This window comes from Lycium ferocissimum, chromosome 5, assembly GCF_029784015.1.
Source record: "Lycium ferocissimum isolate CSIRO_LF1 chromosome 5, AGI_CSIRO_Lferr_CH_V1, whole genome shotgun sequence".
In the NCBI taxonomy this organism is placed as follows: Eukaryota; Viridiplantae; Streptophyta; class Magnoliopsida; order Solanales; family Solanaceae; genus Lycium; species Lycium ferocissimum.
This window is the reverse complement of record NC_081346.1, coordinates 65,098,820-65,111,540: the sequence shown is the minus strand read 5'-3', so window position 1 is coordinate 65,111,540 and position 12,721 is coordinate 65,098,820. Positions and strand designations below refer to the sequence as shown.

Here is a 12,721-nt window from a genome sequence, read left to right as displayed (position 1 = left end):
TAAAAGAGAGTTTATTTAGTTGAAGGAAGATGTTCTTTTTTGTGGAGTTTTGGACTCAACATCTTGTCCAGAGTTTGTTGAGTTATACGAAGTGATCGAGCTGTTGTATCCTCGAGGGGACAAGTTAAAAAGATTACTGCTGGACCGATAAAGATTTGCTGCAGTGAGCTTGAATCTCCTTAAAGAGAGTAAGATATTCGCGCCTCAGCCAAAGACATTTTTATTTTATTTTCAATTTTAATTTTATTTTTATTATATTATCACCAGCATTTTCTTATCTTAATTTTGATTCTAAGAGAGAGCAACACTTGTCTGAATAGTTTCGTCGAAACGCGACAATTTTGAACCTCTTATAAAAAAAATTCTATTGACAAGTGTACAAACTGTGAAAAACGTGTGAGTACCTAAACACAAAAATATGGACTACTTAAAAAGAAACCGAGGAAACCCTAAGCCCATTGGCAAATGCAAACGTGCCGCCGCTTCTTCTGAATTAATTGAGTGAAGAACGTCAAATAAATAACTTGAAAGGCAAAATTAACTTGTCATGTCATTCTATTTATCTGAATTCAAAATGGTATATCTTTCTTAATAAAAATTTATTGACATTTAATGTTTACGTTATGGTAGTAAATGCAAAATATGTATGTTTTATAAACATATATAAATGAGTTTTTTTTTACACATAAGATATATCAAAATATTTAATCGAATAAGTATTTACGTCTCAAAATCACTAAACTAAAAACTCATTTGTAAGTTATTCATTTTTCAAACACATGTATTAAATTGCTGATTTGAGAAAGTATTTATGTCTCAAAATCACTAAACTAAAAACTCATTTTGTAAGTTATGCATTTTTTATACACATATACTATTAAATTGCTTAATGTGATACGAGTAAGTATTTTCGTCTCAAAATCGCTAACTAAAAATTCATTTATATGTTACGTTCAATACAACAACAACATACCCCGAGTAATTTTATGATTGACGTCTGAGGGGGTAAGATGAACGTAGACCTTATCCTATTTTTATAAGATAGAAAGATGATTCGGATAGATCTATCTTGCAAGTTACATTTAATATATTAAAAACAAAGCAACTAAGGAAGAATCATTTGTCTACCTCAAAGTCACTCGAACTTTTTAAAAAAAAAAAAAGCTCATTTTTCACATTATTTTACGCTATTTAAAGTGACACCCTTTTGTCTGTCTCACAATGATTCAAAGGAAAAATCTCATTTATATACATTTCCTTCATGCCCCTACCCCACATTATTCTTGTCAAATTTCTACTAGGTAAACTGTGACAAAATAAGCAGACTATTACCCTAGTTTAATCTCACATTCATCAATCAAATTTGCTGCATTTTTGTTCCTTAGATTGCATTCTTTGATTTTTCTAGGCTTTATTTGTGAAATCCAAGAAAATTTGTCGACTAATCTTGAGTTAATTTGGGAAAAAATTTTGTGGGGTTACAACAAAATGGCTGGTTGTTCATCAGGTATCAGGTTTACTCACTTTACATCTCTGAAAAATGAAATCTTTATCATGGGGTCTATTAAAGACTCAAACTTTATGTTTGTTAAGAATCAAGATTTTGTTGGTATGAACAAAATTGGTTATTTGGTTTGTCAGAACAATAATAAGTCAAGATTCTTGGTTAAGAGTTCATTGAATCAAGAGGGTAACTCAAAATCTAGTGTTAGAGTGGAAACAGTACTTAAAGAGAATGATAGTACTTATATAGGGAAAGATGTTAGTGTTCTTGATGTTGATGATAATGGGGGCGTTGATGGGAAAGGAGAATTAGTTGATGGAAATGGTGGAAATGGGAAATATCCTGGTGGTGGTGGGCCCGGTGGCGGTGGCGGAGGAGGGGATAATGAAGATGGTGGTGATGAGGAAGAAGAGGAATTTGGGCCATTATTGAAGTTTGAGGATGTGATGAGAGAGGCAGAGGCTCGTGGGGCTAAACTTCCTGCTGATATGATTGAGGCTGCAAAGAGTGTTGGGATCAGAAAGCTACTTTTGCTTAGATATTTGGACTTGCAGGTAAAAATTTGATTTGGCAAAAACGATTAATGTGTTTGGATGGTTGTTAGTTGTTGCCTATTGTATTGTCCTGTATTGATAGTTTAGATACAAATGTTGTTTTGATTGTTACTTACATTTATTGTATCGTATCGTTAAATCCATCGTTATCGTTATGTAATGATGAAAAGTCTCATTTTAGGTAACGACCGATTTGGTGTGGTCGCGTTGTTACCTTTTTGTTTCTTCTTCTCGTTTTGTCTTTGTTTATTATCTAATAATCCTATTTTATCGTTTACCTTACCTTTTTATAATAACTCCACCCTGTACACTACTTTCTGGTGAGTTTATCTTATAGATTGTTGATGTGTGACATTATGTAACGACGGATATGGTACATCTATCCAAACTTTATATTTATCAAAACAATACAGGATAATATAATACAACACTATACTAAACGACACGTTATGAAAATGATATGAAACAATCATCCAAACAAGGTTTAGTGTTTTCTTGAAAATGTGCATTTTGATTGTTTCTTTAATTGGCAGTTTGTGTTTTTGCGAATGTAGGGCTCAGCTTGGCTCGGAGCAGCAATGAGGTCTTGTGCTATGCTGCGAAACAGAATGTTGGCTGATCCATCATTTCTCTTCAAAGTTGGAACTGAGGTTTGTGTTGAGCTTGATTTTTGATATTTTTGTTCTGTAAATAAATCATTGAGCTGTAGTAAAGTAGAAATAGTTGCTCTTTGAGCTACTGATCAGTGTACATTGTGTTGTTTCTGCGATTCTGTTTGCATATCTTACTGCTTAGAGCAATTAGTAATTCTAGTCCTAGAAGCATGCCATAAAGATATGACACTTGGCCTAACTCAACCCCAAAAGCTAGCTCATGGGGTGAGGATTGCCCAAGTCCATATAAGCAAACCACCGGTCAATTCCCCAACCAATGTGGGACTCTAACCCACTCTAACACCCCCTTCATGCCAGGCCCAACTGGAGCGTGAACAATATAACATGGAGGCCTAAACGGGGACAGACCTGGCTATACCATGTCAAAGGCGTGCTTAAGCCCTGAAGTGAGGCGCAAAACATGTTGAGCGCTTCGCCTCGCTTAATGTGCGCTTCAGTGTTGTCATCAAGGCTCTAAGACATACTTTTCCTTGTAAATGAGCCTCTCCTTAAGAGACGACGCTAAACAATTTATACTTCACTTTATCGTAACTTTTTTCTTGAATTTCTTTGTTCATATATTTGTTGTTCATGCTTATTATTATTAGTCTTGTACGAAACATATATATTTGTATTTTTTCTCCATTTGCGCCCTTTTCCATTAAAGCCCACTCTTTATTTGCGCTTCAAGCCCCAATGGACCTTAGAGCCTTTTTCCGCTTTTCGCTTTTGATAACGCTGATTCAGAGAATCAGTGGCTTAAATGCATGAGAAAAGGATTCTAACTATGGTAACTAAATCCTAAAGATCATAACAAATTTGTTACCTATTGTGAACTATATACAATATTATGTCTAAATACATCATTCTGTAACACATGCTAAACTTGCATTACACGTGGTGAATTTCTATGGACCTTGAAATCACTTGTACTGTTGTGGCACCTTACCTACTGTTCAAGGTTTCTGTTTTGTCATGATGTTTATACTTGATATGATTTTCAACTGTGATTTCACGGGTTGCATTGGTTCTGTGATGTAGATAGTCATTGATACTACTTGTGCAACGGTTGCGGAAGTTCAAAAGAGGGGCAAAGATTTTTGGACGGAATTTGAATTGTATGCTGCAGATATGTTGGTTGGTGTTGCTGTCAATGTAGCTCTAGTTGGGTTGCTAGCACCATATGCTCGAATTGGGCAACCGTCTGTATCTCAAGGGTTTGTTGGTCGTTTCCAGAGAGCTTATGGAGCACTTCCAAGCAGGTTTTAACTTATGCAACCCCTGTGATATTATTGCATTAAATTAGAGCACTATTTAGAAGATTTTTCACTTCAAATACTCATCTGGCTGCAGTGTTTTTGAAGCCGAAAGGCCTGGTTGTAGATTTTCAGTGAATCAGAGAATTGCTGCTTATTTTTATAAGGTAAATCTTGCATAATTGAAGTATATATCTCCGTATACATATCGTTCTCTCAGTTCTTAATAGTTCTTTTCATAAATGCATTCTATTGTGTAACTTACAGTTTACCATATTTCTTTAGGGCATTCTATATGGATTCGTCGGGTTTGGATGTGGTATCATTGGCCAAGGAATTGCAAACATGATAATGACTGCCAAGAGGTTTGTTGCTCACGGGTATCAGTAATGCTACTATTGTTGCTATTATTTTTGTTGTTGCTGTTGTTGTTTCCTTATATTTCCATTAAATTTCTGACTCACTCCTTCCTGGATTTTGCACTTGGGATTTATTGGGAACCAATACTCATACTACTGGATTTCCATGAACCAGAATTCTTCATTTCAAGACTCAAACCCCACTGTGTTGCCCTGTTTTAAATTAGTATTCTACTTCTCCTGATATTAAAATATTTGTTTGATTCTCATAAAGAAGATATGAAATTTTTCGTCGCTTTTTCATTAACTAGTTGTAATGCTTGATATATTAGGATGAAGGACCTAACTCTTGGCAGGAAACCATTGCCTTTCTTTTATCACCTGTTCTTTGCTAATCTGGCTTTAATGGCTATCTTTCCATTCTCTGGTTTTGTTTGCTAAAATGAGAGCTGTGGTGTTAGAGACAGGGGTTGTAGAATTCAGTGGGGGGGAATGGTCAACGGAAAAGGTCTTGAGGATGTTTATGGGGGAGGGGACAAGAGCAAGGTGATGTTGGGTGGATTTAAAATGGAATAGGTAAACTCCTTTTTATTTTGTCACAGAGAATGGAAAGGCATCTGGTCCGAGCAAAGAGAGGCTGGGTGGAGATGCTTAAGAGACTAACATTAGAACTTCTAATTTCAGGTGAAAATAAAACTAAAAGCAAAAGAATTGCTATCATCTGTGTTAAGCTGGGAAATACTTTCTATTGTAATGCATCGTCAAAGCTATTTGTTTAAGTCCATTTTGCAACCTTTTAATTTCTGCAAGAGTAGAAATCTGTTGCATCTTTGGCGATCATCAATTATGTTAACATCCAAAGTTACTTTAGATCAAATTTAGAAGCTCGGGGTTGTCAAACCTTAGTAGTGATGGCGCCCAACTCCAGTGTTAGAAGATTTTGAAATTGAGAGGTACTGTTAAGGTTGCCTTAAGATCTGACAAGGGAGGTAGTAGTGCTGGAACACTTTGAAAGTGATGGATGCCTGAGGGAGGAAGATCAGGGACATCAGTTTGCCTAATTTCTACTTATCAAAAAGAAAAAGGAATGCCTAATTTCAAATTTAAGAACATCGATTAGGGATACATTTACAAGGCAGAATCCACATGCTTCAGGAAGGGGTTGTGCTGGGTCAAGAGTGTTATGAAAAGTATAAAGAGATTTAATTTGACTAACCTTATGCTTCGCAGCTGAGCATATTTGCAAGAGACCAGGGCCTATATCTGTCTCCATGTGCTGCCCTAGCAAATTTAGGATGTTGCTAAGAACGACGTTAGTGAAATTATCCCTGTGAGAATATTTGCAAAGGAAAGAGTTTTAAGGTTTGCTGGCAAGGAGGAGGAAGTCACAGGATTTGTGTGTGTCTGTGTGTGTGGGGGGGGGGGGGGGGTACCAACACCACGTGACTATCAAGTGAAGGCTGTGTGTGAAAACAAAACCTTTCAGCGAGTAAGTGAAGGATGGCTGCTTAAAGAGGTGGTAAGCTTATTCAATTAAGAGATAGGAGCTCAAAAGAGGGGCATGAAGCATCATTTCCTTGGTTTCCCTTTGAAGAAGGAAGAATTTAACAGTGGAGCGACGGGGAGTCCTCGTTTTGCAACTCTTCTAAACTACCATTTGGATGATGGTGCAAACATCAATTTTTTAAGAAAGTCAACTGGAGCACCCAAGGTGTGGTCTAGGTCTTGAAGTGGGTGGAGAACCATGAGGTCTCAGGTTCGAGTCCAGTGGAAGCAAAAATACTACATAGGTGATTTTTCCCATCTGCCTAAGCCTTGGTGGGCAGAGTTACCTTGTACCTGTGCGGGTGGGAGGTAGCCCGTAGCAGGTACCTGGTAGCATAGTCGAGGTGCGCGTATGATGGCCTGGACAGCACTGTCATTAAAAGAAATTGTAAACCAGAAAGAAGTGGCTATAATATCATTCAGTATCCTGTGCTAGGTCTTCCGTTTCAACTGCTGTCTTACTTATTATAAGATTGCCTTTTAATGCTTTCATTGCAATTCTAGATCATACTAATGGAAAAATATATTTTATCTAGTCTTCATATGGTGCATTCTTTACTAATTCCGATGAAAAAATGCATTCCAACAAGTAAAAGAATAATGGGCAGTCAGGTTTGCAGATAGTAACTGAATTTGAGAAGTCAGAGTGACCTTGTTCATTTAATGGGTTAACCCATAGCACTAAAGTAGGTATATCTATTGTACTTCTTATATCTGATGCGTCTCTTTTCAGCTATTTCTTAGCTGGTTCATATTAAGCTAAATACCTTTCTCTGATAAATTTTTGGATGGTTTTCTCAGAAACCATATCCTTGTCTAACCCTCTCCTGATTCATCATAAGCGTTATACCTCTTCCTGCATCAAAATCTTTATGAGACATTACTTGATTTGTGATGTCCAAAGCTCTGCTTGATCAGTTTCTTACCCAGTAAAGAAGGAAAACAACACGAAACAAAAAAGATATATTAGATTGGTCAGTTAGTCATACTGGCCTAGTGTGTTTTAATGTTCTTCTGAGTTATATCATAACTATGAAAGGATCAGCAAATCAGACAGGCTGACGATATTACATGGAAGCTAAGTTTTTAAGGAATATTTGCTTGGCACAACTTTTTTTTTTTTTCAATCTGTTATGTTCTCCTTTCCATGCTTTTACCACAGAGGTTGACGGGAGGCCAAATGCAGACTGTTTTACTGCAGCTAATCATTTTTGTAGCTTGACAGTTCGATGCTAACATTGAGTCTCTATTATGATTGTGTGAGCCTGCATTGGTCCAACTTTTCTGCTCTTGTTGTTGATCAAAGTAGATGTTATACTTCATTTAATTTAGTGTTTGTGTTATTCCTGTTTTACTAATATGCTTCTTCATCAGGAGAGTCAAGAAATCCGAGCATGATGTTCCTGTTCCACCTCTTATAAAGAGTGCAGTACTTTGGGGTATGTCTTCATTCCTATATATTCCTGCATTTGATAATAAAGTTTGTAAAGCAAATGATTTCCAAACCCTTATCTACCAGCTATATCATGTATGCTGCATGCTTTATATTTTCTGGTACCTGTTTATCTCTTTCCAACTCTTCATCTATACTAGTATCATTTAATTGTCTTGTTGAAAATTCTGACTGTTGATAGTGCTGAACTACTCCATCTTCTGGTTATTTAGTGATTTCCTGCATCAGATAGCATTTCTTCCACCAAATGAATTAAGTCAATGATGACATTGCATGAAATGATATAGTAATATAGAATGTGCAATATTTGTTAGTGGGATCTTCGTTATTTGCTCTACGGTCCTGTCCCCACTATAGAGCATGTGTAAATGAAAGCTCAGTTACTTCACCGAGCATTAAGAGTTAAGAGTGATGAAGCAATCAAGAAACTGAGATCACATGTTTCTTTACAAAATTGACCAAATTAATTTTCCCTTACCTCTGGTAAAGGCTGACTATTTTAGGAACCTTTAGATTGTAAATCCCACTTCCGATCTTCTCATTTCAAGTAAAATGCATATGCTATTCTTGTGTTTCTTGAATCAAACTTCGTTTCAGCTTTCTCGGTGCATCAGCATTGCAAGCTTCATGTTTGTTCATAATTAGGGCTGGTAAAATGATTAAAAAAACAAGTAACCATCCAATCAACCCATTAAATATGAGTTGGATAACTAACTATTTAAAAATGGATCAAATATGGACATCATTCATAGTATCCACTAAAAATGCATATCCAGATGGATAATATGGATATCCATATTATCAATATCCATTTGTCTTGTTATTTTTCACGAGTTCTTGCTTTCTGGGAGTCTAAGCTTATTTTGGCGTTTACCTTGTGTTCTCACCTGACCATGGATAATATGAATATCCATATTATCCGTTGGTTAACCCATTTTTATCCGTGTTAAATATGGGGCGGGTCGGATATTTTATCTGTTTTTTCTTTAACCCGTTTTCGACCCGCCCACATTCGATCCGACCCGTCTGTTTGCCACTCCGATTCATAACCTCAATCTAAGATGGAGATCTTGTCTCCTACCAGCTCTGATTCGGTTGTTGGATATGTTATGTGCAGGTGTTTTCCTAGGAGTTTCTTCAAACACCAGGTTACAGATCGTGACTGGGCTAGAACGTCTGGTTGAATCTTCCCCAATGGGAAAGCAGTTTCCGCCTGTTGCAATGGCATTCACAGTTGGTGTGCGATTTGCCAACAATGTATATGCAGGAATGCAGTTCGTGGACTGGGCAAGGTGGAGCGGTGTGCAGTAACTTTATCTTTGTGCTTGTCTTCTCTTTCGGCCATTCTTAGGGGGGTCATCAGTGGTTCTTCACTTACCTCCAACTTGGCTCGAAACTGAGACCTAACTGTTAGAGATGGAGGTGACTTATCACTAGGCCAACTCGTGTTGTCAGTGTTTGTGCTTCTAGTTCAATAATTCCATCTTTGTTGTATTCTAGTTGATGTTTGGAGTTTTGGTTAGACCAATAACAAAGAAATATGTTTGTCCCTACCGATACGTGATGTGAGCTAGGGACACGTCACGAGTTGGAATCCTTCACAGACAAAAAAGGCTGGTATTTAACTGGGGAAGGGTAGAAGGACCGGCCTATCATCATTGAGTTTCGAGTCATGAAGGAAATCAGTTAGGGCTCACTTCTACCTATTTTTAGCTCCTTGATTCTTACCGAAGCATAATTTGGGTTGTTTTTTTTTTTAAATTATTTTTTATATTTTTTCTGAAATTGAAATGAAACTGAAAATGACCCTCTTTAAAGAGCTTTCAAACAACTCGCGCGACGTTTTCATGGGAATTAGCAATACTCATGTCTCGTTATATGCGAGACTATTTCTAGTAGTTGAACAAAATATCATTTCTAAAGTTTGAGCTCAAGCCATTGTTCTGCTTCCGTGGGATCAGTAGTGCCTCCACAAACTCAACTCCACCCATATTTCACATCTTTTCAAAATTCTCGAACATTGTTCCAGCCATAACTCAGCCATTTGTTGAAATGGAGCAGTCATAACTCATAATAGGAGTACTATGACCCATTGTTCTAGGATTATTGTCCACTTCAGATTGAGGATGTTTAAAGTTAGGCAAATGTTCCTCGTCTCCTTGAAAGTGAGGCGAGGCATTATTGTGAGTGTGACTTTCATCAGCGCCTTTAATAACTCTATTCAATGAGGAGGTCATATCGTAATTCTTTAGAATTTAGAGAAGAAGAACCCATTGCATTACGAACATGTACCTGATGATGTATATGCACAATGGATGCATCAAAGCATGTTGAACATTTGAGAGGGCAATAAGGTATTTTTAAAGGTTTCTCCATAGAAGAAGATTATGAGATTTAGACAAAAAAAATAAAATAATAATAATAATAATTTAGTCCTTGATTTATTGAGAGAGTTGGTCCAATTGCGTAAAAACCAGTTTTGTCACTTGAGTTCATCTCATGTTCTTCCTATAAAGAGAAAAGACACATCAAGAAATTAGTTAAATGATTTTTAAGAAATATTTAGAAAAATAACTGGTAGTGAAACGGTGTTAATTATTTTGGAATATCCTAAGATAAAACATTTTTATGTAAAGTGGGGAGATGGAGGTAAAAGCATCCTAGGCCAATTCAAAGCAGTACTTTTGAAAGTGGGAGTTGTGTCAAAATTCTAAAGCGTAATGAAGATTGCTAGCTCAACATTCTCGTAAAAAGAAGAGCCGATGTAACGAGAACGTTTTCTTGTGATAATTGTTTCACCTTTGGAAGCCATTTTGTAGATAATCTCCATACATTTGATTTGTTATAAAAATAGTAGTAATATGACTCTAAAAACAGTAATGTCCCTTTTGTTTCATTTTATGTGTCTTAGTTTGATTGAATATGAAATTTTAAAAAAATAAGGGAGATTTTTGAATCTTGTATTCTTAAATTAAAGTTATGTATAATGTATTAAAATGCTATTTGTTAAAATCAAGACAGGGAAGGGAATTTCGAGAGACAAGAATAACGGGAGAATTCTTTCTGGTTTTTATTCATCATAATGGCCTGCTTATATACAAGTAAGGTCTTCCTTACCCTAGTCTAATAAGGTAACCATATTCTAATAGAACTACGAATCCTGTATTACCATGATTACAAATTCACCATAAATAGACCAAACCTATTACAATTAAACTAGAATAGGGTTCTCACAGACGTAGGGATTCAGTGAATTACCGACGTGACCAGGCAAACTGGTACGGTCTCATACGGTCTCAATACCCCCCCTCAAGTTGGAGCATGAGGGTCCCCAGTGCCCAACTTGCCAAGCAAATATTCATGTTGCGATTTGCCCAAAACCTTTGTAAACACATTGGCCAATTGCCCACTGGTTGACAGATGACTGGAAAGTATTATACTGGATTGGATTGCGTCTCGGACATAGTGATAGTCGACTTCAATGTGTTTAGTTCGTTCATGAAACATCAAATTTCGTGCAATATATAATGCCGCTTGACTATCACAGTACATTTTCACCGGAGACTTATGTTCAATGCCCAAATTATGCAAAATTCTCTTTAACCATTTCAATTATAGACTGTCATTGCCATTGATCGGTATTCCGCCTCGGCTGATGAGCCAGAGACAATGTGCTGCTTCTTGGTTTTCCATGATACCGGTGACTTCTCGAGGGAGATAAATTAACCGGTAAGTGATTTTCGAGTCAACGGACACCTGGACCAGTCCGAATCACACCATCTGTACAACTGGAGATCACAATCTTTTCTCATCACAATGTCTTGTCCTGGGTTATTCTTCAAGTAGCGCACCACACGGAGAGTTGCGTTCCAGTGTGCTTCCTTTGGTTGCTGCATGAATTGGTACAGAACATGCATGCAATATGACAATTCAGGTCGCGCAAAACTAAGGTATATCAATCTACCGACTAGACATCAGTATAGTTCCGGATCTCCCAAATTGGCTCTTTTGGCTAACGCCAAATCATGATTCTGTTCCATAGGAGTATTGATTGGTTTAGCTCCCAGCAATTCGGACTCAGAGATTATATTCAAGGCATATTTCCTTTGACAGAGAAATAACATAGTTGGTCCACGTGTAGCTTCAGCTCCAAGAAAATACTTTAGAGTCCCCAAATCCTTCATGTGAAAACAACATACACGAAGATAGTCTTTAAATCGTTCAATGACACTATAATTGTTTCTGGAGATAATCAAGTCATCCACATAAACTAAGACGTTAAGTTGCATACCTCCTCGGTGCATCATGAAGAGACAATCATCCGAGTACGACTGTTTGAAACTATATTTCATCGAAGCACTCGACAATTTCACAAACCAACACTGTGGGGCTTGTTTCAAACCACGCAAAGATTTTTGGAGTCGACATACTTGGCCCGGACCAGGAACACGAGTCCCAGTAGCAATTTCATATAAACTTCCTCCCTAAAGTCACTGTGTAAAAAGGCATTATGAACATCCATCTGATGCCACTTCTAATTTTGTGCAGCCACAACTACCAGGAAGGTCCGACTGATAGGAAGGTCCGAACGGTTACTACCTTAGCAACCGGACGTTTCATTGTAGTTAATTCCTTCCTCCGGTTTATTTTCGAAAATAACCAACCGGCCTTTATGTCACTCGATTGTGCCGTCAGAGTTGTACTTGATCTTGTACGACCATTGACATCCGAGCATTTTCTTATCCGGCCGCAATATTTCTAATGTCCAAGTTCCATTGTCATCTAATTCTTAGATCTCTTGCTGCATGGCTTTTCTACAATGTTCCTTTTTCATTACTTCCAGGTAGGTTTCTGGCTAGGTTCCGTGGCGATTGCTGCAAGGAAGCTTTGGTTTTGTGAGGAAAAATTAACACAAAATAGTGAGCTAAAGGATAAGGCACACTTGAGGGCTGCTGAGGATCAGGCGGACGCTTTGATGGAGTTTCTTTTTGGAATGTTTCAGTGATGTTGTCGCGCAACAGAATCGATTCATGCTTCTGACGTTTACCCAGACACAATTGTTCTTCCGGTGCCATTTCGTTGGCTCGGATTCCATTCTCCACTTTTTCTCTATCTGGACCGACATGGTCTAATTCTGGCTAATCTGTAGTCTGTAGGTTCCATATCTGGTGTCCATACTTCGTCCATCAGAGTTTTGTTCGTACCTACATTATTAGTCTGGTCTTCTTCGAAGTTGTGTTGGTTTCTTTCTCCCTCCATTTCGTCTGGGATAACTTCTATGTTGTCGATCAAGTTATCCGATCCTACAACAAAGGGAAACTAAGTCTCGTGGAAGTTAACATCTTTTGAGACTAAATATTCATCGTTCTCTACGTCATACAATCTCCAACCTTTCTG

The 12,721-nt window shown here is 37.4% G+C and overlaps 1 protein-coding gene across 2 annotated transcripts; it reads left to right on the top strand.

The window, feature by feature from the left end:
* The first annotated feature begins 1,214 nt into the window (after positions 1–1,214).
* Positions 1,215–9,020, top strand: LOC132057093 (protein RETICULATA, chloroplastic). 2 transcript variants are annotated; one of them, XM_059449534.1, is made up of 7 exons: positions 1,215–2,058; positions 2,613–2,708; positions 3,753–3,973; positions 4,065–4,134; positions 4,253–4,347; positions 7,246–7,310; positions 8,442–9,020. In XM_059449534.1, exons 1-7 carry the CDS (start codon positions 1,489–1,491, stop codon positions 8,633–8,635), a joined length of 1,311 nt encoding a protein of 436 aa, XP_059305517.1. In that variant the 5' UTR covers positions 1,215–1,488; the 3' UTR covers positions 8,636–9,020. The 2 variants fall into 2 exon arrangements, with proteins under 2 accessions (XP_059305517.1, XP_059305518.1); XM_059449535.1 differs by having other exon boundaries at positions 1,217–2,058; positions 4,253–4,332.
* The last annotated feature ends 3,701 nt before the right edge of the window (positions 9,021–12,721 follow it).